The following is a 26,901-nucleotide window of genomic DNA, read 5'->3' on the forward strand; positions in this document are numbered from 1 at the left end:
AAACTCTGTGATGCAAAAACGGGCGCGGGCGGATGGAAAAAAAAACACTAGGGAAGAAAAAAGGAGAAGAGGATGGGAGCCATCCTCACTCTTTCACATGCGGTGATCCTACCAACTCTTTGGTGAGATCGACTCACACCCTCAGCGAGCTCGCCATCCAGCAGCACGCGCAGAGCGCCCAACACAGAGTGGGATGTGCCTACCCGTCTGAGGACCCTTCAAAGAGAAGGAGGAGAAGGGAGGGAGCAGCCGAGGATAAACTCAAGTACGAAGCACCACACACGTGACTATCGCAACAAGGTGCCGTTGTTCCTAGAAAATAGACACATGTACACATATATTCCCGTTTCTTTTACCGTCTCAGGTAGCCGCGCTTGTGATGATGATGATGATGGCCGCTCCTCCGAGTGTATAATGTACACGTTTTCCAGTTCACTCGCAAATTGAAAGAGCGAAGAAATGAGTGAATATCGTCAAAATTAAAAAGGCTGGAAACGGTGGAGACGAGACGCGAAAAAAAAAAAGAGAGAACGTGCATGAGAGGGGGATAGTGCGTGCGGCGATAGGTACGAGAAGACCAAGTAGACGGCTGATACATCACACCTCATATGACAACAGGGTGCGCGTGGGGTAGTGGTTACAGGCTTCACTACTACAACAGCTAACGCCCAGGTTCTATAGGGCCTTCGCCACGTCTGGGAAGCGGCCGGCTTCCTCCAAGCACAGGTATGCCCATGTCTGGGAATAAAACAACCGTCACCTCTGTGCACCCTGTACTGATGCACAAAACGCATTTGTTTGTTGTTGTAGTCCCTCATCTTGTGTGCGTGTGCTGCCTTGAATTCTCACCACTAGCGTAGAGCCCCCCTCTCTCGTATACCTGAGCCCATGACATTCCCATCCAGCAAGAACATCGCCTGCCTCCGCGTACGTGGCGCCGAGTATTCCCCCTCGACCTGCTCCCCCAAAGGGGGTGGGGTAACAGAGAGAGAGGAGAAAAAACACTTGAAGGGGCGAAGAGGAGGAGGCGGCCCCGTGTTGAGAAACTACGAGCCTCACAAAACCACACCCTGGACGCGCGTAGACGCACACGGGCACGTACGTACATCAACGCGAGATGTCGCACAACCCACACACCACTCGCACCGGCGCGCAGTCGACAGCGACGTTGACGATGGCATCGACGCGGGGTCACATGAGAAAAATGAGGAGGCGGAGGCTGAAGGAAACGGTGTCGAAGAAACACCCGAGAAACATCTAACCCCCTCCCTGGCTTTCAAAAATAGGGAGGAAAGGGGAGAGGGGGGTGGACAAGCGGAGGGGAGAGCTCTGAAGAGGAAAATAAGGAGGAGGTACACAACTCACGGAGAGTAGGTGCGTGGCTGAGTGAGTGACTGACTGACTGACTGAGAGCGCGATGCTCTCCCGAACAACAACATCCGAACGAGTACCAAAAACAACATCAAGCAAGCAGAAGAAACTTTTCGGAATGGAGCAGGTGCTTGTGGTCAGCATATTGAATCTCAAGTGAGAAAGATGGACAGGAAAGCAGACAGGGAAAGCAGTGGCAGGGTGGTGACGTGCAGAGCTCAGCAGTGGTTACGACGGCAGTGCCAGAGGGAGGCGAGCGCCACAAACGACAGGTAAGGCCCCCTCCTTTCGTTTGTTGTCTTCCTCCGCTTCCTTTGGCTTACACAACCCATCCCTCTGATAGGTAGCCCAGCGTCTTTCCTGCCCTTCACGGCAAAAGTCTCTCGTCGGTCAGCTCCGCTACGTCGCCTCCCTTCTTCATGCCAACCAAACCCTCGTATAAAGAAGGATGGCGTTGTACGCCCTTCCCTCGCTGCTCTCATAAGTAATACCGCCCCACAAGTAGCACAGCACAATATAACAACCCTCGCATCGCATCAATAGAGAGAAAAAAGATTGTTAAACACTCTTGGTGTTGCATGGTAGGGCCTCAGCGGCACGACCACGCGGTGCCAGCATAAACTGTGGCCACGCAGTTTATTGGGGAGAGAGGGGGGATTGAAAGGCTGCTCCGAAACGACTTTGATCATGCATCCGCGCTTCGTACTTCAGTGGAAGAGCTGGACAGTAGTACGGTAGCGTCGCTCGGTGGTAACAACCCAGCGGTCCCTGCCGCCGTAAAAGCGTCGGAAGACCCTTGTGTTTCACTGGGCGACCCAGGATGCGTGGGGCGATGCGGAGAAGAGCGCGCTGGCCCTGGCGCTGTCTCTGATGAAATGATGGCATTGTGTGCGCTACAGAATTCGCGGCCTGCTCTGTCCAGGGGTGACGGTGACGCACCTCTCGCAGCTCGCAAAGCGGAAGAAGAGCGCGCTGAGAGTGGGGCTGATGTGGATGTGGGCGCAGAGGTCGTGGAGGATGACATAGATGCCGCTGCAACGCATCTCAGGCTGTAGCTTGTGGGAGCTTGTGGCTGTTTGGGGGCTCGTGAAGCAGATGCACTCCGCTCCGAGCTGACTGCCTTCGTCGTGTCTGTTCCAGTCGAATCGGCAACAGCGGCAGCAGCAGCAGCATTGGACACCGCCATCTCCCGCAAGGCCTGCATATCGCGTGCTCCCTGTGGCTTATCGACCAAGTAAAGATGCAGAAAGGCGCTGATGAGCTTTTGCATGTCGGCGTCGCGCTCATCGTTGTGGCCACCTGGTGTAAACTGCTGCAGGCACGGGATTCGGAAAGCGTCACGAATCAGCTCAGAATGCGCGGGGGACACAAAGTCGTCGTCGGCGCCGTGTAACAGCAGTGCCGGGACGTGGCAGGCGTTGGCGTACTTGACAGAGTTCAAGTCGTCAATGTCAAAGGCGGCGCGCCTCATGATGCGCTTGCGGATGCTCTCCACAATCCCACGCAATAGGATTTTCGGCACAGCCCGGGCCGCTCGCCCCCCATGCCGCTCCACCAAATCATCGATAAGCAAACGCAGAGAAGCAAACGGTGAGTCGCACACGATGCAGCGAATCCATGGATCCTTGGAGGCGTACATGATGGCAGCTACGGCGCCCATGCTGCGACCCCACAGCGCCACCCCATCCACCTCGTCGCCCTTGAGCATGAGAAACTCGATGACGGCAACGAGGTCCTGACGCTCGTAGAAGCCGAGAGAGGTATACTCACCCTCCGACATGCCGCACCCACAGAAATCAAAGCAGAAGAGGCTAAAACCCTCTTCTAGCAGAAAAATGGCCTCGAGACCGCTGCAGCGCCCACCGCAATTCTCGTGACAGTACACGACGCAGGGCACACGGCGGGTGGGATACGGCTTGAACCACGAGCAACAGAGGCGCATACCTCGCATGTTCTCCAGCTCAAAGTCTTGGCGCATGAAGCGCTCTGTGCCTTTGTCACCGATGCGAAATATGTCAGGCCCGAGGTCACGCACACTGTAGTTGGACCGCGGTGGGCGGATAATGAAGTTGCAAATGTTGTCCATCAGACCTGGGCCCGAGGTCAGGTGGAGAAAGACATCTTTGACGCTGATCATTACAGGGTTGGGGGGGGGGAGAGCAGTGAATGTCTCGACTGAGCCAGCGCTAATGTTAACGGCGAAAAAAAAACACGCGAGAGATGCAGAGGGAGGGGGGAGGGGGAGGGAAGTGTGCACCAAAAATGAAGAGCACTGTGGACGTTGAGAGGAATCGAGAGAGGCGAAAGAGGGTGGTGGTGGTGGTGGTGGTGGTGGTGGTGGAAATGGCAGGGCTCGCCACAGGGAAGCGAATACAGTCCAGATTGTCACAGAAGAGAGGCACTTCAATATACACACACACACATTTTTTTCTTTTTCGCCTTGAAACGGCCTCCAGAAACAAAGACAGAGAGACAGGTGCGCACATGTGTATCGATTATGCCGCGCACGTGAGATTAAAGAGAATGTATACATATATATATATATATATATATATATGTATGTGTGTATATGTATTATGTATATGTATACATATATATGTATTATGTATGTGTATGTGTACGCAAAACATAATGTTGATGCGTTTTGTTTTGCCTCTGCTATGTATGCGACATACTCGCCAGACACTATTCGCAATATGTTGGTGAAGAAGTCAGTGCCGCCTTTCTCTCTACATATATACACACGCCAAGGGAATACTTCTTGGCCGAGTCCACTGATCACCCCACGTCTGGACACGGTGTGGCTTTTCTCTGCGCCCCCCCCCAAATCTCTTCACGCCGGTCTCTCACACCCGTGAAGAAACACTCGCCTAGCAATGCACCAGATAGCCAGAAAGGGAAAAAAAGAGGGGAGCGGTCAAGCTATTCCACGAGAAGTACTGCTGCTCAACAGATAGCCTGCGTCCAAAACGTGCACACGAGCATAAATGGCACAAGGACTCTCTCCGATATCCATGTGAAGCCACACTGCACGCGGGGAGTGGTGCACGTCAACGCCAGTGCAGTCCCAACCACCCACCCCAAGAGCACTTGCCCGATGGTGTGGTAACCGTTGTAGACGCGACCGGCACCAATGAAAAGTGTCCCGCACAGCAGCAGCGCAATCAGCGCATACGGCGGTGAGGCCTTCGCCAGCGCCACCCCCGCAGACGCGTGCTTCCGTCGCTGGATAAGACCACTTTCGCTCCGCTCAGTACGTTGGTGTCGCATGTGTTTCCAGCGACGCAGCAGGTACACGGAGAAGCCGGCCATAAACTGCGCGTGGTCGCTCGGCATTCCGTTCACCGTAGTGTAGTTCATGCCTGCTGCGGGGTGAGCAGGACGTTGGCTGCGGATGAATGCCTTCAGCACTACATTCAGACAGAAGCTAAGGATGAGGTAGAGAACAAGATTCACGGCTGGTATGCGACGTTCGCGGCATGGCGCACTGGCCAGCCCAGCCAAGAACACCATCAATGCAACCGGGCCGATGGAGGAGATGCCGAAGAGCTTGCTGAGCAGATCGTTCTGGCGATACACAACCTCTGTCATTGCCCACGATTTCCAGTGAAGGGGCTCGGTTGGCGTAGACGACCCTCCGGCTATGGTCGCTAGAGCTGCAGAGTGCTCTTGACGGGCACGTGCCAATGCCTCGCCCTGCTGCAGCTCCACGGCTGACAGATGCGTGTAGCCCCACATCATCTTGAGTACCTCTGAGCATGACATGGCCCGGAGAAAAAAAACAAAATATTTTCGCCTGTGGCCTGCTTCAATGCCTGGCGTCGATGGGGAGGCGGAGGCGTGATGATGATGTTAAGCGCCAACAAAAATATGCACGTATTCGGAGACAAACAGAAAGAAACACGAATGAAAAAAAAAGAGGTGGTGGAGGGAAAACACAGAGTTCTGGGGTGCGGCGATGACGCAGGAGAGAAGGGGCGGGTTGATAGGCGACTTTTCGCTCGCCGCCTGATGATAAACGAGATACGAGAATTCATTGCAGAAACAGACGGAAGAGCCCCCTGCTGAAGTCGACGCCTTGATGCTGCACGTAGCCGCGTTTGTCGGCGTGAAGGCGAAAAACAGCAGAGAGGGAATATACCCCTGTCTGTCTGTTCACTGCAGAAAGCAGCAGTTGCTGCCGCCTCAGCCTCCTTTGAAAGATGTCTTGTGTATTAGTGCCGTTAAGGGTGAAGGCCTTTGCGCTTGTCGTGTACGTAGGCACACCGCCCGGCATCGTCACCAACCACTACCATTCACTTCTCACATCACGCCAATGCATGGCCTTGCTCGTCCAGGATGTCGCTCTCTAGGCCGCGCTCTTTCTCCTCCAACGCACCTGGCTTGTTACGCGTCCAGTACTTCACCTCGTGACCGCTAGACGCGAGGATGTTGCCCAGTGGAGACCAGGCAACACAGTGCACGGGGTTGGGCTTGTCACGGAACTTCTCGTGAGCCGCTTCAATCACGGCGGCGTTGTGAACGACCTCTTCCACGCCATGCACCAGAGTGCCGTCACTCTCAGCCACCATCCAGTACATTACGCTTCCGTCTGCCCCTGTGCTTGCAAACAGGTCGGACACTGCCGGGTGCCAGTCGACCTTGTCTACAGCGTCCGTGTGCCCGGTGAAGCGCTTGACCTCCGGCTGCGTCTTGCGGATATCCCAGAGCTTTACCGTGCTATCCTTTGACGCGCTCAACAGCGTCCGTCCATCTGGGTGCCACCGCACGCACGTCAGGGCCTGGCTGTGGCCGTGCAAAGCTGCGATGCTACCACGGGAGGCTGTGCGGGGGTCCCATAGTCGGCACTGCGTGTCCTGACTACCGGTGGCAATAAGAGCTCGATAGGGATGCCAGTGAGCCGTCGTCACATCACCGCCATGGCCCTCCAACTTCACCTCCTCCAGCACGGACTGGTCACCTGCATCCGGCCCCGTAGTGGCAATGTGCGCGCCAACCATGTTCGTGTCCCACACCTTCGCTGAACCATCCTGGCCAGCCGTGCAGAACTTCAGTTCCAGCGGCGCCCATGAGATTTCGCGCACAGCGCGGTGGTTTGTGTCGACCTCCGACATGAACACAAAGTTGGACATCCACATCTTCAGCTTGCCAGCGTCATCGCCGCTGAGAATGAGATCGTGGCGACGACCCCACGCAATGGCGCGGCATGGGCGGTTGTCTTCGTGAGCCACCGTCTTTACCTCCACACCGAAGGACTGTCCGTTGAACAGCAAGAACTCTCCCCGGCCAGTGGAGCACAGCAGACGGCGTCCACTCGGTGACCACTGCAGGCCATAGAGTGGGGTGCGGATGCGACCGCCTTTGCTATCTGGATGGTATGAAGTGTTTACCCACTGCGTGCAGAGCGCCGTGCTCGCGTTGTAGCTTGTCACATTTGCCGCAACAAGATCTTTCGTATAGTACTCGTGTGGCGTAACGTGGTAGCCATACGGTGTGGAGCGCGGCACCAGGCGGGTCAGTACGTGTTGGATGGCGGGAGAGTAAAAGTCTACCGGGCGCTGTCCATGAAGCTTGCGGCGTGGCGCGTACTCTTCGGGGTCGAAATCGCTACGAAAGCGTCGCCGTGGGCCTCCCGGCCCAACAGCCGGAGGGCCGCCAATGCCACCACCCCCACCGCCGCCGCCACCGCCACCGCCGCCGCTTCCGCCGAAGCCAAAACCGACACCGCCATCGCGTCGACGTGGGTACCCGTAATCCATCCTACCGCAGACAACGTAATCTGAAAGAACTGTCAATGGGGGGGGGTGTCGCACCACTGATGTGTGAGTGCAGTGCTGGGGAAAGAAAAAGCAAAGGGCAGATTTCGCTCTCTTGGAGTTGAACTCGATCACGGCTGCCCGATGCAAGGGCACAGGGTGATGACTAGGCAAATCCCTCCCTCTATGTGAGTGGGTGGTACGTTCTTGGCTGGTCAAGTACACGCAGGCATGCAGGCACATGGCGCCATCCAGCAGCAGAGTTACGAGGATCACAAAAGGCAAATATTGCAGACAATAGCAATAAAAACATCGGGGTGAGAGAAAATAGATTGTAAAAAAAGCATTCATCGGGACTGACAGCAGCAGCGGCAATGTCATTGCACTCCCCCCCCCCCTTTGCACTGCTACGGTGGTATAGCTTAGTCACAGCAGGCGCCACTCGCGTTTCCGACACACCAGCCCCGCCCCGCAGACCCAAAAGAACCGCCGCCGCCTCTCGCGTATTTTCCCTCCCACAACAGGGGCACACCCATACATATGCGTAGGCATACGTGAGCGCACTCGAGTGGTCAACTGGAGGGGGGGGAAGCGAAACAAGAGAGGAACGGCCTCGATGCGAACTCGAATCCGCCTATGTCCCACACACACGCACAAAGAACTGCTGCAAGTGCCCCCCAACCAGCGAAGGCACCGCCTCTACCTCCCCCAGCCAAGGGTCTCATGTATGAAAAACGGTTAACCGCAAAGGACGGGAGGAGGAGGAGGAGAAGGAAGGAGGTGTAACACACCGCTTGAAGATATCAAGACATGCCTCCCCCTCATGGACTTCTGTCTTTCGGGATGTGGCATCGTTCCTCCTCCCCACCCCCTGCGTGTCTTCGGTTGTCGTCTTGCTCTTTTTCCCCTCCCTTTTTTTCATGAAAACGGCAGTGTTGAGCTCTCCTGCGTGCAAAAAAAAAAGAAATGGATTACTGAGTTGGAGGAGGAGAAAAGAGAATGGGTACTACACAAACGCATCACGTGAGGGCGCAGTTACTGGGGGCATGGCACGATGTAGGACGTACACGGATAAGAAATTTTACCCCGCGCCCCCCCCATCCTCAGCTGCGTGCGCCTCACCCCCACTCGCCGCTTGTAAGTATCCGGTCATCCCCCTCCCCCCTCCCCCGCTCAGATTACCCTACGATAAACTGCACTGACACCCCCGCCGGCGTCACAGTGACCGAAGAACCGGCAGGCACCCGCACACACTCGCCGTCGACCACCAGTAGCGCCGATCCGAGAGCCCTCTCACCCCCATCGTCAATCGGTGGCGGTGTCAAGCCTGCTGCTATATCGGGGGGATCGGAGGCAGCATGGAAGTCGATGCGTAAGTCTTGCACCCCCTCTCGAAGGGACACGCCGTCTTCGGCAAGGACGTAGCCCTCCCTGGCCTCTCGGTGCAAGAGATGCCACATACGCATGCGGGTCGCCTCGGCTGTGGCCGTGGTGACAGTAAGTTGCCGCCTATGGTATGTGGCGGTGGGAGTGAGAGAGTAACCAGGCTGCAGCTGCGGCATCTGCGAGGCAACAAGGAGACGCAAGGGACCCAGTCTAGATGACGTGGCGACATCCTTGTCGATGCTGATTTGTGTCAGCACCGCCGTGGAGCTGGGTGGTGCGTGCTCGATGGTGGTGCACAGCGCCATGCCAGTAAAGCACCCGAGTACAGTGGGCAGAGACACATACTCCTCCTGAGCCTTCCTCCACCCGTTCTGCCGCTGCACAGCAGCCGCGTAGGTGCCGATGGCAATGTACGAGCACATGTACCGGACTGGAAACAAACGTGAAGGCGTGTGCGGGTGCATAAGGTGGACGGCCCACAATGGCACACAAACCGTGCGGCCCACCACGAGGCTCGAAACCGCGCGCTCGGCTGAAGTGACACCGAGCGATGTGGCTATGGAGTTGTGCAAACCGGTGGGCACTAGAAGCAGCGGCACAGACTCCAGCAGCGACGGCGGGGAGACGGATGCGCTGGGTCTTGTGCATGAAGATGACATCGCCGCTATCAGGTTGAGAACGCTGTTCACTGTACCGTCTCCGCCACAGAGCACGAGTGCCTCCGCTTGCGGTAACGTCCGCAGTAGCTGATCTGCAACATCGTCGTTTGGGATGTGCACATCATGATGCACAATGCCAGCGCGATTGAGATACCCTTTCAGGGTGCTCGCAAAATTTTGCACGGCATGCCTCTTACCACTGCGGTTGTTAATAACGAGCACACACCTCTTCAGGAAAGGCATTCGATTCCGGTAAAGCCGCTCTCTCGCAGGCGCTCGCTTCCCTCGGCTTCGCTCCCCTGGTGAGACCCCTGAAGTGGGGCGTACGTGGGCCCCACCATACGCACTCGTGCGCCACACACGAGATGAAGCTGGTGTTAGGACAAGCAACCGCTTGTACACCAAGACGCGTGCGTGAGACGCGTCTGTCGAGTTCACTATCCGCTAATGGGCGAAAGATATGATGGAAAAAAAAAGAAACGGAGATCCAACAAAATGGGAGGGGGGGGGGGGGAGAGAAAAGTGTTCGACAAGATTGAGTCCACAAAAGGCATCAGGCTGCTCCCCGAAAAGCAAGAATATGCAACACTGCACACATGCCATCTATTAGACCCCCCCCTCCCGCATAAAAAAAAGGGGGGGCCACTCATGTCTTTCTACTCCCCATTCTTTGTGTAGACCTTCACGTTGTTGGTGATGGCGTGTGCAAATGCATAAAGAAGCCTATGCATGCATTGACCCACAGTGTCCCTCTGGATAAAGAAGAAAGGAAAAAAGAGAAAGGTGAGGTGATGTGCAGACAGCCGTGCTGGATATCATCACACCCTTCCCCACCACCGCCCCCATCCTCCCATTTTTTCTCCCACGCTGAAAGCAATGCCTCTGTGAACACCTGGGGGTGTGAGGCGTCAGTGGGGAGCGCTGAGCTGAGAGAAGACATGAATGCTTTGAGATACGCACCACTACAACTCTATTACGATCGATGAATGCCAGCAGAACCGCCACCGAGTAGCACACAGTGTGAGAAATACGGCCTTCTAGCTACATGGTCGAAGAGGCAGAATCGGGCGACGCCGCTTCGTGCTAGACGACGGAGAACACCAAAGCGTACACATTACACCCAGCACTGCTACGATGATGATGATTCTGGGGAGCATGTCCAAGCTCGGAGGATCGGGACCCTCCGTGGCTACATCTGGGTAGCGACTATTAGTCGCGACCTCTCTGGTGGTGCTCGTCGCACCAGCGGCCGCCTTGTACAGCGATGAGGAGTTCCACTTGTAGCGGGATCGCAGGTAGATGGAAACGTTGGTTAACACGAAGAGGTCCTCCCCGCTCTGGGCCACAGTGCCCTGAAAGCACGTGGGGCACTCCTCAATGGATGGAAAGACCCTCTTCGGCACCAGCGGGTCCGCTCCCTCCTCCACCTTGGCGAGACGCAGATTCACCTCATTGTGGAATCGCCACAACTGCAGCGCAGGGTCTGTGTGGTCAGGCTGGAAGCGCAGAAAATGAGTACGGCAGGCCCCACAGGCAAAAAAGCTACGCGCATAATTGAGAACAACATGCAGCACCTCGGCACCGTCCTGGTCCCTTGAAACGGGTGTCGTGGGCACACCACCGGTGCCCGCGTCCGGCATATTTGCCGTTAGCGCATGGTACAGCAACCACATGCCACAGGGAAAGCCGCGGTAGCGCCATGAAGAACCTTTGCAGGTTTGCCATCTCAAATTTCGCGGCGTCCCCTGATATGGGATCCCAGCGGACAAGACAAGACTTTGCCACTCGCCTACAGACATGAAGGCAGAAGCAGTCGAGCTGTACCGGGTTTCGTTTACCTCGTTGTAGGCGGTCAAGGCCTGTAGCAACACATCCGCGCCAAGTCCGGGTAGCCGCTGCTCAACCGCACGAAGAAAATTGAGAAGAGCCTGCCGCCCCGAAGCAGACTCGAGGCCCATCAACGCCACCTCGTGATAAAGGGTTTCGAAGAATGCGTTGGCGACATCTACCGCATGAAACGTTGTATCCTCCACGAACCCTCCAGCCCCATCCGCCGGCGAAGCTTCACCAGTGCGGATCTCCGCAGATGTACTCTGCTTCAGGTTTCGGAGGTAGTTGCGCATGTACAGGCACCGCTCCTTGTGAGTTGCACTCCATACATTGGTCGAGAGACCGCCCCAGACGCTGCGCGCGGTATCGAAATGGCCGTGCTGCCTTGAGCCTGGGCCAATCGCGACACGCGCCATCGTGATGGGATTCGCCCTCGAGGCGCTCTCGTCGATTTTCTTTTTGTTCGCGACGATAGGGGATAGAGTGGCGTCGCTAATGTTAATAGTGGAAGGCAGGAGTAAGTAGAAGGAGGGCACCGAGTTCACTCCGAGGCCTCTGCAGACGTCGAGGTGCGTCTCACAGTTGAGCGCCGCCACTGTCACTTCGTTCAGCACATCACCGCTGTTTTCGAATGTTTCCTTCGCGATGCGAGAAACGAGCGGAGCACTGGCGCGGCAGTGCCCGCAACCGCTCGAGTAGGCGAGCAGAATCCAAGGGCATAAGTGCGACCACTCGTGCAGCTCGCTCAGGGCTGTACTGCTAATGTCCACAACCTCAAAGGAATCTGGAAAGAGCGAGCGCGACTCAAAGAAAAAAGCAACCACACCAGAGCAGCACAGCACCGCGAAAGCCAATAGACTGACGGCTAGCGGCGCACACCGACGGCGCAGTGCCATGGGGGTACACAAAGAAGCAAGTTGGCTAGCATACGAAAAAAAAAATCGGAGAGAAAATGCAATACGAGACAGCGAGCTTCGCCCTCGTGCCCAGCCCCCCAAAAAAAAAAAAATTTGTTCAAAAACAGAAAAATGATGCAGCAGTGGCACCAGCAAGGGTGAGTGACAGTTGGGAGAAACTGACGGAAGGTATATATGCTGACCCAAAAGAAAAGTGAGAGAAGAGGTGAGAGCTACAGTAGAAGTGAAAGTAATCAGAGGCTGCAGCTGCAGTGCGAAGAAGACGTGCGCATAATGTTGTTGCTCCCAGTTTGCAAATATGGACACGACCTCGATCGGCGCCCACTTACGTGTAGTTTGTTTGACCGTAAGAGGCGGTAGAGCAGCAGCAGAGGACGAACAAAAGGAAAAAGAGAGGCGCCCATCTCGCTCGACTGCATTACACTGGAGGGGGGCGGGGGGGCCGGAAGCATCAGAGCAGCACGAGCTCGCTACACAGCCCATCACCACACAGAAGGCGCCCAATGTCACGTACGCCGTTGCCCCCATCCGCTGACCACGCAGCAGAAGAGGCACCTGAAAGAAAACAGCCCGGCGGGCCTCTCGGCATCTTGTTGCTTCTATTGCTAGTCAAACTGCGACACCAGACACACTACCGACACAATGGGCTACGGGACAGCGTCCAGCGCAATGGGAGTCCGGCGGATCGGAGAACTACGCCCGGAGACACAAACATTAGAGCGCTGCGTCCACTGCCACCCCAGCAGCGGACCAACCGATAGAGACTGAATAGATTCCCCCATCCCATCACCTCCGCAGCACTGCCGTACTTCCCTGTTACAAAGGCCCTCACCCTGCTTCACTGCCTCGCTAGTGGCACACACACACACACACACACACACACAGCCGCATAACACACATGCGCGCGCAGTAGATCCACTCAGCTCGCGCCGCTTCAACGCGAAGGGCGCTCGTTGCGTTTTTCGTGCTCATGCAAGATGCATCAGATACCACAGGAATGCACGGTGAATCATCATATGTGGGGCGCAGAGAGAGAAGGGGGGGGGGAAGAGCCACGCACGCAAGGCGCATGGCTGTGCCCCCTACTCTTTCGCAGATCGTCTGCTGTTTGCATCAACACCACACTGCCACCACACCCAGCGCTCCGCCTCCTCAGTCCAGCACGCTGCACGCGTGCGTCGTTCTGCTTTTCATCAAGACAATACTCGATCAGATCCCACAGGTAATAGAATCGTGTGTGTCATCACACCGGCGGGGACATGGCACAGGGGGGGGAAGGTAGCAGCATCGCACCGGCTACGCGCACATGCGGCACAGCGGTGACAGGCGCACCGCGAACCGCTTGGCGTAGCATCAGCATACACACACACACACACACACACACACACACACAGCCGCATAACACACATGCGCGCGCAGTAGATCCACTCAGCTCGCGCCGCTTCAACGCGAAGGGCGCTCGTTGCGTTTTTCGTGCTCATGCAAGATGCATCAGATACCACAGGAATGCACGGTGAATCATCATATGTGGGGCGCAGAGAGAGAAGGGGGGGGGGGAAGAGCCACGCACGCAAGGCGCATGGCTGTGCCCCCTACTCTTTCGCAGATCGTCTGCTGTTTGCATCAACACCACACTGCCACCACACCCAGCGCTCCGCCTCCTCAGTCCAGCACGCTGCACGCGTGCGTCGTTCTGCTTTTCATCAAGACAATACTCGATCAGATCCCACAGGTAATAGAATCGTGTGTGTCATCACACCGGCGGGGACACGGCACAGGGGGGGAAAGGTAGCAGCATCGCACCGGCTACGCGCACATGCGGCACAGCGGTGACAGGCGCACCGCGAACCGCTTGGCGTAGCATCAGCATACACACACACACACACACACACACAGCCGCATAACACACATGCGCGCGCAGTAGATCCACTCAGCTCGCGCCGCTTCAACGCGAAGGGCGCTCGTTGCGTTTTTCGTGCTCATGCAAGATGCATCAGATACCACAGGAATGCACGGTGAATCATCATATGTGGGGCGCAGAGAGAGAAGGGGGGGGGGAAGAGCCACGCACGCAAGGCGCATGGCTGTGCCCCCTACTCTTTCGCAGATCGTCTGCTGTTTGCATCAACACCACACTGCCACCACACCCAGCGCTCCGCCTCCTCAGTCCAGCACGCTGCACGCGTGCGTCGTTCTGCTTTTCATCAAGACAATACTCGATCAGATCCCACAGGTAATAGAATCGTGTGTGTCATCACACCGGCGGGGACACGGCACAGGGGGGGGAAGGTAGCAGCATCGCACCGGCTACGCGCACATGCGGCACAGCGGTGACAGGCGCACCACGAACCGCTTGGCGTAGCATCAGCATACACACACACACACACACACACACACAGCCGCATAACACACATGCGCGCGCAGTAGATCCACTCAGCTCGCGCCGCTTCAACGCGAAGGGCGCTCGTTGCGTTTTTCGTGCTCATGCAAGATGCATCAGATACCACAGGAATGCACGGTGAATCATCATATGTGGGGCGGAGAGAGAGAAGGGGGGAAGAGCCACGCACGCAAGGCGCATGGCTGTGCCCCCTACTCTTTCGCAGATCGTCTGCTGTTTGCATCAACACCACACTGCCACCACACCCAGCGCTCCGCCTCCTCAGTCCAGCACGCTGCACGCGTGCGTCGTTCTGCTTTTCATCAAGACAATACTCGATCAGATCCCACAGGTAATAGAATCGTGTGTGTCATCACACCGGCGGGGACACGGCACAGGGGGGGGAAGGTAGCAGCATCGCACCGGCTACGCGCACATGCGGCACAGCGGTGACAGGCGCACCGCGAACCGCTTGGCGTAGCATCAGCATACACACACACACACACACACACACAGCCGCATAACACACATGCGCGCGCAGTAGATCCACTCAGCTCGCGCCGCTTCCAACGCGAAGGGCGCTCGTTGCGTTTTTCGTGCTCATGCAAGATGCATCAGATACCACAGGAATGCACGGTGAATCATCATATGTGGGGCGCAGAGAGAGAAGGGGGGAAGAGCCACGCACGCAAGGCGCATGGCTGTGCCCCCTACTCTTTCGCAGATCGTCTGCTGTTTGCATCAACACCACACTGCCACCACACCCAGCGCTCCGCCTCCTCAGTCCAGCACGCTGCACGCGTGCGTCGTTCTGCTTTTCATCAAGACAATACTCGATCAGATCCCACAGGTAATAGAATCGTGTGTGTCATCACACCGGCGGGGACACGGCACAGGGGGGGGAAGGTAGCAGCATCGCACCGGCTACGCGCACATGCGGCACAGCGGTGACAGGCGCACCGCGAACCGCTTGGCGTAGCATCAGCATACACACACACACACACACACACACAGCCGCATAACACACATGCGCGCGCAGTAGATCCACTCAGCTCGCGCCGCTTCAACGCGAAGGGCGCTCGTTGCGTTTTTCGTGCTCATGCAAGATGCATCAGATACCACAGGAATGCACGGTGAATCATCATATGTGGGGCGCAGAGAGAGAAGGGGGGAAGAGCCACGCACGCAAGGCGCATGGCTGTGCCCCCTACTCTTTCGCAGATCGTCTGCTGTTTGCATCAACACCACACTGCCACCACACCCAGCGCTCCGCCTCCTCAGTCCAGCACGCTGCACGCGTGCGTCGTTCTGCTTTTCATCAAGACAATACTCGATCAGATCCCACAGGTAATAGAATCGTGTGTGTCATCACACCGGCGGGGACACGGCACAGGGGGGGGAAGGTAGCAGCATCGCACCGGCTACGCGCACATGCGGCACAGCGGTGACAGGCGCACCGCGAACCGCTTGGCGTAGCATCAGCATACACACACATACACACACACACAGCCGCATAACACACATGCGCGCGCAGTAGATCCACTCAGCTCGCGCCGCTTCAACGCGAAGGGCGCTCGTTGCGTTTTTCGTGCTCATGCAAGATGCATCAGATACCACAGGAATGCACGGTGAATCATCATATGTGGGGCGCAGAGAGAGAAGGGGGGAAGAGCCACGCACGCAAGGCGCATGGCTGTGCCCCCTACTCTTTCGCAGATCGTCTGCTGTTTGCATCAACACCACACTGCCACCACACCCAGCGCTCCGCCTCCTCAGTCCAGCACGCTGCACGCGTGCGTCGTTCTGCTTTTCATCAAGACAATACTCGATCAGATCCCACAGGTAATAGAATCGTGTGTGTCATCACACCGGCGGGGACACGGCACAGGGGGGGGAAGGTAGCAGCATCGCACCGGCTACGCGCACATGCGGCACAGCGGTGACAGGCGCACCGCGAACCGCTTGGCGTAGCATCAGCATACACACACACACACACACACACACAGCCGCATAACACACATGCGCGCGCAGTAGATCCACTCAGCTCGCGCCGCTTCAACGCGAAGGGCGCTCGTTGCGTTTTTCGTGCTCATGCAAGATGCATCAGATACCACAGGAATGCACGGTGAATCATCATATGTGGGGCGCAGAGAGAGAAGGGGGGAAGAGCCACGCACGCAAGGCGCATGGCTGTGCCCCCTACTCTTTCGCAGATCGTCTGCTGTTTGCATCAACACCACACTGCCACCACACCCAGCGCTCCGCCTCCTCAGTCCAGCACGCTGCACGCGTGCGTCGTTCTGCTTTTCATCAAGACAATACTCGATCAGATCCCACAGGTAATAGAATCGTGTGTGTCATCACACCGGCGGGGACACGGCACAGGGGGGGGAAGGTAGCAGCATCGCACCGGCTACGCGCACATGCGGCACAGCGGTGACAGGCGCACCGCGAACCGCTTGGCGTAGCATCAGCATACACACACACACACACACACACACAGCCGCATAACACACATGCGCGCGCAGTAGATCCACTCAGCTCGCGCCGCTTCAACGCGAAGGGCGCTCGTTGCGTTTTTCGTGCTCATGCAAGATGCATCAGATACCACAGGAATGCACGGTGAATCATCATATGTGGGGCGCAGAGAGAGAAGGGGGGAAGAGCCACGCACGCAAGGCGCATGGCTGTGCCCCTACTCTTTCGCAGATCGTCTGCTGTTTGCATCAACACCACACTGCCACCACACCCAGCGCTCCGCCTCCTCAGTCCAGCACGCTGCACGCGTGCGTCGTTCTGCTTTTCATCAAGACAATACTCGATCAGATCCCACAGGTAATAGAATCGTGTGTGTCATCACACCGGCGGGGACACGGCACAGGGGGGGGAAGGTAGCAGCATCGCACCGGCTACGCGCACATGCGGCACAGCGGTGACAGGCGCACCGCGAACCGCTTGGCGTAGCATCAGCATACACACACACACACACACACACAGCCGCATAACACACATGCGCGCGCAGTAGATCCACTCAGCTCGCGCCGCTTCAACGCGAAGGGCGCTCGTTGCGTTTTTCGTGCTCATGCAAGATGCATCAGATACCACAGGAATGCACGGTGAATCATCATATGTGGGGCGCAGAGAGAGAAGGGGGGGGGAGAGGGGGAGTGGAGGGGGGGAGCGGCAAAGAGAGAGCGGGGCAGCGAATAAATTATAGTGGAGGACCGAGCGGGGATGCAACGTCGCACGGATGGAGGGCGTGGAGGGGCCTTGAGGAGATGCCGATGGGAAAAAGATATCTAAGAGCTTTGTTTTTCTTTTTAGTGAACCACCATGGCAATTGCGGTCGTTATGAATTTGGTGGTTGTTGTTGAGGGAGGTGAGGAGGGGCAGGGAGGAGGGGGAAGAAGTTTGGGGGGGGGGGACGCAGAATACGTCATGCAATCCCTGGAAAAGGGGGACAAGAATATGGGTGGAGGACAAGAGCGCGGTACGGTTGATCAGTCGATCCACGATCATGCGCTAAAGGAACGGCGCATGGATGCCAATCAACATAGTCACTTACGGCTCAGAGAGAGGTGCGAACACAGGGACACAGTATTTGCGCAAGAGGCGCTGTCACTGCTAGACAGAAAGTGGCGTGGACGCCCATATTCTTCGAATATGGAGATCGCTTTGTTCAGGACTTGGCAGTGCCGGCCAATGGCGCCAACCGGACTTCTGAGAGACGTTTGCGGGCTCGCTCACGGTTTTTATCGATCTTTGCTGCGCCTTCCTGCAGTGCCTAATGAGACACCGTATATATTTATATATATATTTATATATATATATATATATCTGGGTGTGTGTGCGTGTGTGTGTGTCTATGTAGTGGTGGTGGTTGGATGAGTAGGAAGCAGGAAGGGGGGGGGGGGGGCAAGCCAATACAAGCATCAGCACACCCACAAAACGACAGGGACGCGTGGTGGCGCTCGCGGGCACAAAGGCAACGCAGGTGAAGATGCAGACGGCAATTGCGCAAGAGGACTCATACTCACCAAGCCCACAACCTACACGGAGGAAGGAGAGTAGCTAGACAAGACCGGATACACACCGTGTCGTGGTAGAACCAAAAGCATTCCACCTTCCATCTCCTCACAGAACAGCGTTGCGCTCGCGCCGTCCTCCCTCCTTCCCCTCTCCCACCCCAAACTCCATCCTCCTCTACTCCGTTCTACGCCACACGTTTGTGCCCGCGATGTCGTACTAGCGACTGGTGGCGACGTCGGACTCGTCAACGCCCATTGACATGACCTCCTCCGACAACAACTCGAGCTCTGCCGCCTTCTCCTCAACAAAGGAGTTGGTAGTAGAGTCCACCACTGCAGAGAGCTCCTGCAGCACCCCATCATCCAGGCGTGCATCTTGCAGTACCTTCAACGCCTTTGCCCGCGACTGCTTGACGCGCTGACGAAAGGTTAAGATGAGGTTCTTCACCTCAGCCACAACCTTGTCGCGGCGCGCAGTAGTGATGGGCGGCAACACGACACGTATAATGGAGCCCTCCTTGGAGACTTGCAGAGTGCTGTCAAATCGGCTCACACGCTGTAGGATTAAGCCACTGAACGAGGAAGAATTCGGCGTGATCTCGATGGTCGTATGCCCCGTCTTCACCACCTGCGCAACTTTGGTGAACAACACCGTGTGGCCACCAGCCATCTCCACCTCTAACAGCTCCAGGCACTTGGCCATGTTCAAGACCTTCATGGCGCTGATGTTCGCCTTCTCCGAGGTTTTGACGTAGATGGCCTCGAGTTCTTCTGGGAGGTCATCGAAAACCATAGTCTGTGCATCCTGCACCAGCTGTTCACGGCTCTCGCGCTGGTCCCGTGTCTTACCCATCCGACGCTCAGCGCGTTCCTCAAAAGTCAGTCGGCGAGCATCGCCGCGATCGTTCTTTCGAACATCCTTTAGGAGCAGTGCCGTTGCGGAGCACCACGAGGCCTTCGCCGTGACCAGACTACTGGAGAATATCCAAGCTGGGGTAAGTGAGGCTCGCGGTAGCGGAGGTGCAGTGCCACTGCTGGGGGGTAGGGCAACTGGAAACCGGGAGGTGATACGACGGAACATGGAAAGCGTCAATGCACACGCATGGGTGCGTGGGCCTGTGTTGCTGTAAATGCGCAGCCGAGAAAACAAGAAAGTGAAGAAAGGGAATTTCTATCCAACATTTCGGTAGCCCAGACACTCAGACATGTTTTGAGCGGCGCAACGTGGTCAACGCGCATCGCGGCCGTCACAGACAGCAAACACGGTGGGTTGGACAACAAAGAGGGAACGAGTGAGAATATTGGGGATCACACACGCTGGGAGAGATGAGGTCAAACCATACCGGGTCGGTCAACACACTTGCCAGGGATGCCGATCAGCCCAGAATAGGAACCGCTCACGCACACCAGAAGACGAGAAAAGCGATGGAAAATGTGTGCGTTTGAGAGGGGAGGGGGGTGCGGAGCAGAGCAGAGCCGTCCTGTGTGTTACGCGGGCATCAAAACGTCCCAATCATGAGGCCACTACACACACCTCCATCCTGTCAAGTGTCAGTTGGCATATGAGGCACCTTCAGGCTGGCGCCGTTCGGTGTGCGGCACGTTGCCCCCTCCCCTCCCCCCCCCTTCCCCCCAACCCAAAAGATTTGGTTCACTTTAGGGCGGCACTGTCTGCCTTGCCGTAGTTTGTTGAGTTTTCTTTTTCGTGTGTACGTATGTGCGCGCGGCGCTCCTGAGTGGAGACCCAAACGCGCGCGTTTTGTCGTGTTAAACTGTTATCAAAGTCGAAAAGAGACGCGGGGCCGGTGCGCCGCCCTCAGCTCTGCCCTGGCCTCACCCTGCAACGGGTGCTGCGCGAGTTCTTCAACCGCGCACCTCACTCTCTTCTTCGTGACGCATGTATTTGCCTTCACCCCCCCCCTATAGGGAAGGTGGGAACGGAGACCAAGGCACAACAGGGCCGCTGACCCGGTACAATCTCGACCATCGCGCTGCCCCTGCACAGACTCATGTGCAGATGATTACAAATAACGTCACATAGAAAAGAAAGAGTGTGATGATGTGCAGACGCTAGCCGTCAAGAAGCTGTTGCGCGTTCGAGAAGGGTGAAAAGAGGGACAGAAAGACACGGCAGGGTAGAGGAAAAGAAGGCGAACACGCCGCCATCCCCCCTTTTCCAAATCCCTGCTGCTGCTCGTGTGTGGGGCAGCATCATCGATTAACGCTGACTTATACTTTTCCGTTCGTTTCGGTGCTGCCGTGTATCGAGTTGAAAAGAAAGTGGAAGGTGTGAGAACGACCTAAAGGAGACCCACGCACACACACCCCCTCCCCCTCCCCCTCCCCTCCCACACACACACACACAAAAACAGATGAGAGGTGAAGCCGAGAGGAGAAAAAAAAAGACACACACACAATACAGTCCGAAAGAGATGCACATACAGAGAGAGAGCTACGCCGTGGTCAGAGACCCCGCCCTCACCGATGGAAGGAGGAGGAGGAGGGCTGTAAAAAGTATCCGCGGGCACCACAAGATAAGTCAAGGAAAACACAGAGATAAACTTGCGCCTAGACGCATACGCGCGCGGCGCAGTGGGGGGGGCGTGCAAGTGTTCACCAGAAATGATCAAGACCCGCACCTGCGACGTTACAAGAATGCCTGCACCGCCTACTTTCTCCACTCCCTCCTCCTCCTCCTTGTGACAGACTCGGGAAAATAACAGGCGCTGCGGCTTAGTAACGCCGACGGTTCTTCTTCTGCCTCTCGGCAGCTAAGGCGGCGGCGGCGTGAGCGCGCTCCTGCATCATGGCATGCGTCAAGTAGGTGGTTGAGAAGGATGCACCGAGGACGGGGTGCCAGAGGTCGGCGAGATCCTTCTGGAGCGCACTGGAATCCTTTGTGACCCACAACTCCAGCCAGTAGGCGCGCTCGCGGACCTTCAACACAACACCGTTGACGGTCTCGCGCACCGATGGCGACCAGGAGTCGCCAATGGTGCGGCAGAGGAGCAGCTCCCACGCTTCATCGACCTGTGCAGCAGTGACCTTCACCTTCACGATGCCGCCGTCACGGTTTGCGGGATCCTCCCATTTGGGGTCGATGCCGTCGCGAAAGAGATACAGAGTGCTGAGTTGCAGTTCTGAAGGCGCCGCGATGTTGTTCAGAACCCGCCAAAATGTGGGGATGCTGTCCACGCGAAAAACTAACGTGGGGTTGTATTCTTCCTCCTTGATGTTCTCGCCCAGTTTGGACGGGAGGTAGAAGAGACACCAGAGATCATCCAACATCATATCAATGTTATCCTTGGCCGGGTCCTCAGAGGGGGCGAGGGCAAGCGGAGAGGGCTGCGACAATACAACTCGAGCCAAGGTGCGCTGCGGCACATAGGCGGCGGCAGCTGCATTCAGGGCGCTGCTCTTGCTAATTGCCTCAATCTCAACCGCACTTTTTACGCCCAAACGAGAGGGCTGCATGATGGGGGAATTATGGAGGCTACGGCGTGCCGCAGCAGTCAGCAACGGTGTGCGGCCAGCAGCGACCCCAGCGCCAGTCGGGGCGTTGGCAAGCTCCATGTCTGCAGTCGAAGTGGGCAACGCCTCGAGACCTCCGTCAGGGCCGTTTCTCCGCCCTGGCATGAACTCCGTAGCATTGGGGTTCATGTGGTGACGCGGTACGGTGGCAGGGCTAAAGCGGGTCGGCACACTGCGTGCCGCAACGGCAGGGCTACGCTCGCCTGGTGCAGTGGCAGGGGACGAAGGTGGCATCAAACTCGATGCCATGGAGACACCGGGGGGTTTCGGATGTATGGGTGGCAGCTGAGACGCAGGTTGCACAGGCGGCTTCAGAGCCTTGGGTTCCTCAAACGACGAGTGCCCTGACACAAACGCGGGAACGTAGTTGTATCCTGGCATCGGGGGCGGTGGCATGGGGTGAGTGGTGTTCACGCCAGTACGGGTCACGCTCATCTTTGACTTGACCGGCGCCGGCGACTTTGGCGGTGCAGAAGCCTGAGTCCTTTTCATTGCAAGAGCAAACGAAGGACTGTACTCGGCAGCCCTCACATCAAGGGGGGCGGCCATCCTAACGGGAGGAGAATGGGATCAGGGAGCCTGAAGAGCTGTAGAAACACTGCAAACCAACAGATGAAGTGGGTCGAGATCAGGCCGTACGCGAACCGCCGACACGGAGGGGGAGGAGGAGGAGGGGGAAATGAAGTCGCCTAACACACGCACAGGAACCGACACGTGCGCCGACTACAAAATGCAAACAAAAAAATGTTCGCTGTCCAAGGCGAGAGAAACGACGTTGGAAACTTTCAACAGTGAAGAAAAATTAAACGCACCAAGACGGGAGGTCGTTGGTACACACTCGCACAAGCAGATACAAACGCAGCTTTTTTTCTTTTTTTAATATATAATGCAAATAACCTAAAGAACGACGCCGTTGCCGTGTGCGTGGCCACTGTCAACTCACGTAGCTGTAACACAAGCGAGAGAAGAGAAAGAGGTGGGAGAGACATTTAGGGGGTAGAGAGAAGCGAAAGAGAGAGGCACAGGTGGCTTGAGAATGTGCATTTCAGTGCACGCGCAAGTTTGCACAGGTACACATGCATGGAAACATTGACGTAAAAAAAAAGAGGGGGTGTCAGTGGAAGGGCGGGGATACCTTCTTCCACGGCATCTCGCATACCTGCTGCGCACTCTCATCATCACCGCTACAGACAACACCCTTACGAACCGGGCGTCGAGTCACGGAGCGCGTTAGATAAGGGGGGGGGGGAGAATGCGAGCATGGAGTGAAGGGCCGCAGTGCTAAGAAAATCGCTGACGACGCCACCTTCTTATGCGACCCTGGAGCGCCATATCGGATCGCGTCTGTGCCATGCGCAGAGAGGAAGACCCTTGCGGGTCTTCAGGGGATATTTACCAGAGCGCAAAGGGAGGAAAGGGCCCCCCCCCGAATAGAGCACATGCAGCGTCGCTCTTGACTGTAAACAAAATGGCGTACACACACACCTCAGATGTGCAAACAGCAACGTGGGGAAGCGCCACGAAGATATTATGGTAAAATGCGTTAGGTGCGTGAGAGGAGCCCAGGTGAACTTAATATCCACGCAGGTAACCCCGCTGCCCCCCCCCGCCGCCCTCACACACGCCTTGGCTTTCGTGTCTGCACTGAGGCCGGCGCGCGAGAAGAAAATATGAGCGGGAAAAAAAAGAAAGACTTTGTGCGTGAAACGGTGTATTCATCCCTTCATTATCAAAGAAAATCTTTACGCGGTGCACCTTCACTCACCTGGTTATCTCCCTCAAGATACAAGCCTCACGTGCCGGGGCCGAGCGAGTCCGGCTGACAATCAGGCTCTGCGCCCTCAACTCAGCGATGCTTCGCTGCCTTACGCCCCACTCCCCCCTCTGAGTTGTCAAGCCCGGGGTGAAGACAAACAGAAAAAGAGAAGGATAAAAAAGGGAGGAAACGCGCACACGCGCATAAACACTCATCAGCAGATGTGTGTGCATGTGTAGTTGATATCACCAGAGGGAAGAGGGAAAACACGGGCGAAAAGACCCCACAAACAAACACACACACACACACACACAGACACACACACAGATAGAAAGACCTGCCGCCCTCGTGTCTCCTTCCCCTTACGCGTCTCTGTTGCATAGGATACGTGTATGGCTAATGTGTGTGTGTGTGTGTGTGTGTGTGTGTCTGGGAGAGGGAGGGGATGTACTGGGGCGAAGAGGTGCCCAAGAACGCTCACAAGGATGGGGCACATAAAAAGACACGGTCGAGACTCCTTCCCCCATCTATCCACCCACCACCTCAGATTGGGACCTTCTACGCAAACACTGGCGTAGTATCCTGCACAATGTGTGTACGTTTCCCACATTGCTTGCCAGCATATTTCGAGGAACACACACGGCTAAAAGCATTGCCGCTACACCATCGACCTCTTGTACCCCCCCCCTCCCCATCCGCAGCGTATGTGTACCGCAGACCGCACCCCTGTTCTGCACTGCCACCACCGGCGCTTGGATAGCGGCAATAGGTGGGGAGTGCAAGTAGACTGCGCCGCATATCCACCCACGTCGAGGATGGGCTGGAGAGAGGAAAGGTCGAGAAGACAAATGGAGCACAAACGTGAGGAGGTGTGGCGCTGCCCCTACGGCGTCGTGCGCTGCGGATCACGGGGAAACAGTGAAGCGAGGCGTACGTTGCTCAGCCCAAGGTACAGCATCACCACGCGTTCCAGCCCAACGCCGAAACCGCCGTGCGGCCATGCCCCCAGGCGGAAGGAGTCGACATACTCCTTGATCGGCGTGAGATCGACATTCAGCATCTTAGCGCGCGCAAGCAGCATATCGGGGTCATGAATGCGCTGTGCGCCGCTGGAGATCTCCTCACCGCGGATGAACATGTCGTACGAGTTTGTGAAGCGCGCGTCGTCGTGGCATTCCATCGTGTAGAACGGCCGCACGGAGGACGGAAAACGGTCCGAGATGAAAAAGTCTGTGCCGTAGCGCTCCTTCACAAGCTTGCCGAGCAATTTCTCATTTGTGGTGTTGATGTCATCCGTCGGCGCCATCTTCTCCTCCAGAACCGTGTTCAGCAGTTCGATACAGTGCATGTAATTGATGCGCAGCATACGGATATCCATGTTGAGCACACGCGCCTGATACTTGTCCGTCGGCTCCACACCCTCGGAGATGATGCCAACGCCGAGCTCCTTCATCTTCTCTGGAGTGATTTTCCACTCGAGAGGCTCGAACGGGTACTGTTGGCAAACGTCCTTCAGCTCCTTTGGGTTAGCGGCAAGGTGCTCAAACATGTAGTCGAAGAGGCTCTCGGCAACATCCAGTACCTCGTAGTAGTGCTCACTGATGCGCATCTCCACATCCAAGCCAACAAACTCTGTTAAGTGGCGGTGGGTGTTACTGTTCTCTGAACGAAACACTGGCCCCACCTCGAACACGCGCGGTACATCGCCTTGTAACGCCATCTGCTTGTAGAGCTGCGGCGACTGAGCGAGGTACGCAAAGCGGTTGAAGTAGTCCAGCTTGAACACATTAGCACCACCCTCACTCGGCGCGTTGATGATCTTTGGTGAGTGAATCTCCCAGAAGTCGTTGTCGATAAGAAACTGTCGAAAGTACTGGCAGACGCGGGACTGGAGGCGGAAGATCGCAGCCGACGCCGGTGTCCGCAGATCCATCCAGCGGCTGTTCAGGCGCGTGTCGAAGTTCACCTTCGCGCCTTCATCCGAGTCCTTTCGACTTGCGTCCTCCAGCGTGAACGGCAGAGTGCGCAGCGACTCCGAGATCGTGTGAATCCTCTTTACCTTCAGCTCAATGGTCGAGTGCGAAGTCGAGGTAATGGGCGGCTCCACCCTGCACACCACAGCCTCTACATCAACAATGGACTCTGTCGGGATCTGCCCCATGAAGTCGACCATCTCCTTTGGTAGGTCGTCCCCCACAGCAGCCATCGCCTGCACTGAGTCGTTCCCGTCGCGCAGCACCATGAACGCCATCTTGCCCTTCTTGCGGGTCGTCGAGACCCGTGCACGGATCAGAACTGTTGTGTCCACCAGCTCCGGCTGGGACAAGTTCGCTACGGGAACGTGCATGTGTGACTTGTACGTCGTCGACTGCACCATCGGCGCCGCACCGAAGACATCCTTGTACTTCTCCAGAAGAGCCGCCTTTTCTTCAGCGCGGGCTTTCTCCTCAGCCAAGCGCGCCGCCTTACGGGCCTCTTTGTCACTCATCTTCTTCGCAGCGGGCGCCTCGGTGTCGGTGTGGATGGAGCTCATTTGATGCCGCGTTTTCTAGGAAGCGAACTTGAGGGGAGGAGGGGCGAGAGAAGAAGAGGAAGAAGAAGACAGCTTATGTGACACTGAATCGTGCTGATCTGGTTGGTTCCTTTCGCCTTTTTTTTCACCAATCGAGCCTTGGACTGCAGAAAAAGGGGGAGCGAGTGTGTGTGTGTGTGTGTGTGTAAAGAAGTGAACTATCGAAGGAAGCGATGTGTGACGCGCGTATGTCCAGGGGGGGGGGGGGGGGGCCACGGAGATAAGAGAGGGAGGGAAGGGGTGGGAGTGGGAGTGGGCGCAGAGAGGCGCGAGAGGGCTCGTTCAGTGAACGTGCTTTATTTCACTTTTTCATCGAAATACACCATTGTGAAGGTGATGTGGACGCGGGCTTGGCAACCTTTTTGAACCATCACCCTCCCCCCTCCCGCTGTTACCGGCAGAACACCTCCAGAAAGACACAGAGCCTCACGAGTGCGCAGCGTGTGATGCAGGTGTCGCCTCGATGCGCTGCAGTCCTCCTTGCCAACATCCCCACCCATCACACCACTCAGGAGTACAAAGCACAAGCGGGCCTGCTAATCTTGTACAGACGTGTGTGTGTGTGTGTGTGCAGTGGAGGGAAACAAAAAAAGGAAGGGATAATCGATGTGGCCTCCCCCTCCCCCTCCCTCAGAGGTACAGGTACAGGTGAGGGTGCCACTTGCCTTCAGCCAACAACCACACCCCAATGCTTTTTTTTTGTCGTTGATGCAGA

The 26,901-nt window shown here is 56.6% G+C and overlaps 8 protein-coding genes across 8 annotated transcripts; all 8 read right to left on the bottom strand.

The window, feature by feature from the left end:
* Positions 1-2,056: 2,056 nt before the first annotated feature.
* On the bottom strand, positions 2,057-3,508 carry JKF63_02836 (uncharacterized protein; the record flags this gene model as incomplete). The annotated part of the gene is made up of 1 exon (XM_067898860.1): positions 2,057-3,508. The coding sequence occupies one exon, from the start codon at positions 3,506-3,508 to the stop codon at positions 2,057-2,059; it is 1,452 nt and encodes a 483-aa protein (XP_067755304.1).
* Positions 3,509-4,317: 809 nt separating this feature from the next.
* On the bottom strand, positions 4,318-5,136 carry JKF63_02837 (uncharacterized protein; the record flags this gene model as incomplete). Its single annotated transcript, XM_067898861.1, has 1 exon — positions 4,318-5,136. One exon carries the CDS (start codon positions 5,134-5,136, stop codon positions 4,318-4,320), a length of 819 nt encoding a protein of 272 aa, XP_067755305.1.
* A 542-nt stretch (positions 5,137-5,678) lies between these two features.
* JKF63_02838 (uncharacterized protein) lies at positions 5,679-7,130 on the bottom strand (the record flags this gene model as incomplete). The annotated part of the gene is made up of 1 exon (XM_067898862.1): positions 5,679-7,130. One exon carries the CDS (start codon positions 7,128-7,130, stop codon positions 5,679-5,681), a length of 1,452 nt encoding a protein of 483 aa, XP_067755306.1.
* A 1,175-nt stretch (positions 7,131-8,305) lies between these two features.
* On the bottom strand, positions 8,306-9,415 carry JKF63_02839 (uncharacterized protein; the record flags this gene model as incomplete). Its single annotated transcript, XM_067898863.1, has 1 exon — positions 8,306-9,415. The coding sequence occupies one exon, from the start codon at positions 9,413-9,415 to the stop codon at positions 8,306-8,308; it is 1,110 nt and encodes a 369-aa protein (XP_067755307.1).
* A 794-nt stretch (positions 9,416-10,209) lies between these two features.
* On the bottom strand, positions 10,210-11,898 carry JKF63_02840 (uncharacterized protein; the record flags this gene model as incomplete). Its single annotated transcript, XM_067898864.1, has 1 exon — positions 10,210-11,898. The coding sequence occupies one exon, from the start codon at positions 11,896-11,898 to the stop codon at positions 10,210-10,212; it is 1,689 nt and encodes a 562-aa protein (XP_067755308.1).
* A 6,646-nt stretch (positions 11,899-18,544) lies between these two features.
* Positions 18,545-19,408, bottom strand: JKF63_02841 (uncharacterized protein; the record flags this gene model as incomplete). The annotated part of the gene is made up of 1 exon (XM_067898865.1): positions 18,545-19,408. The coding sequence occupies one exon, from the start codon at positions 19,406-19,408 to the stop codon at positions 18,545-18,547; it is 864 nt and encodes a 287-aa protein (XP_067755309.1).
* Positions 19,409-21,060: 1,652 nt separating this feature from the next.
* JKF63_02842 (uncharacterized protein) lies at positions 21,061-22,407 on the bottom strand (the record flags this gene model as incomplete). The annotated part of the gene is made up of 1 exon (XM_067898866.1): positions 21,061-22,407. The coding sequence occupies one exon, from the start codon at positions 22,405-22,407 to the stop codon at positions 21,061-21,063; it is 1,347 nt and encodes a 448-aa protein (XP_067755310.1).
* Positions 22,408-24,497: 2,090 nt separating this feature from the next.
* Positions 24,498-26,147, bottom strand: JKF63_02843 (uncharacterized protein; the record flags this gene model as incomplete). Its single annotated transcript, XM_067898867.1, has 1 exon — positions 24,498-26,147. The coding sequence occupies one exon, from the start codon at positions 26,145-26,147 to the stop codon at positions 24,498-24,500; it is 1,650 nt and encodes a 549-aa protein (XP_067755311.1).
* Positions 26,148-26,901: the final 754 nt, after the last annotated feature.

The sequence above is a fragment of the Porcisia hertigi genome, chromosome 30, assembly GCF_017918235.1.
Source record: "Porcisia hertigi strain C119 chromosome 30, whole genome shotgun sequence".
Taxonomy (NCBI): Eukaryota; Euglenozoa; class Kinetoplastea; order Trypanosomatida; family Trypanosomatidae; genus Porcisia; species Porcisia hertigi.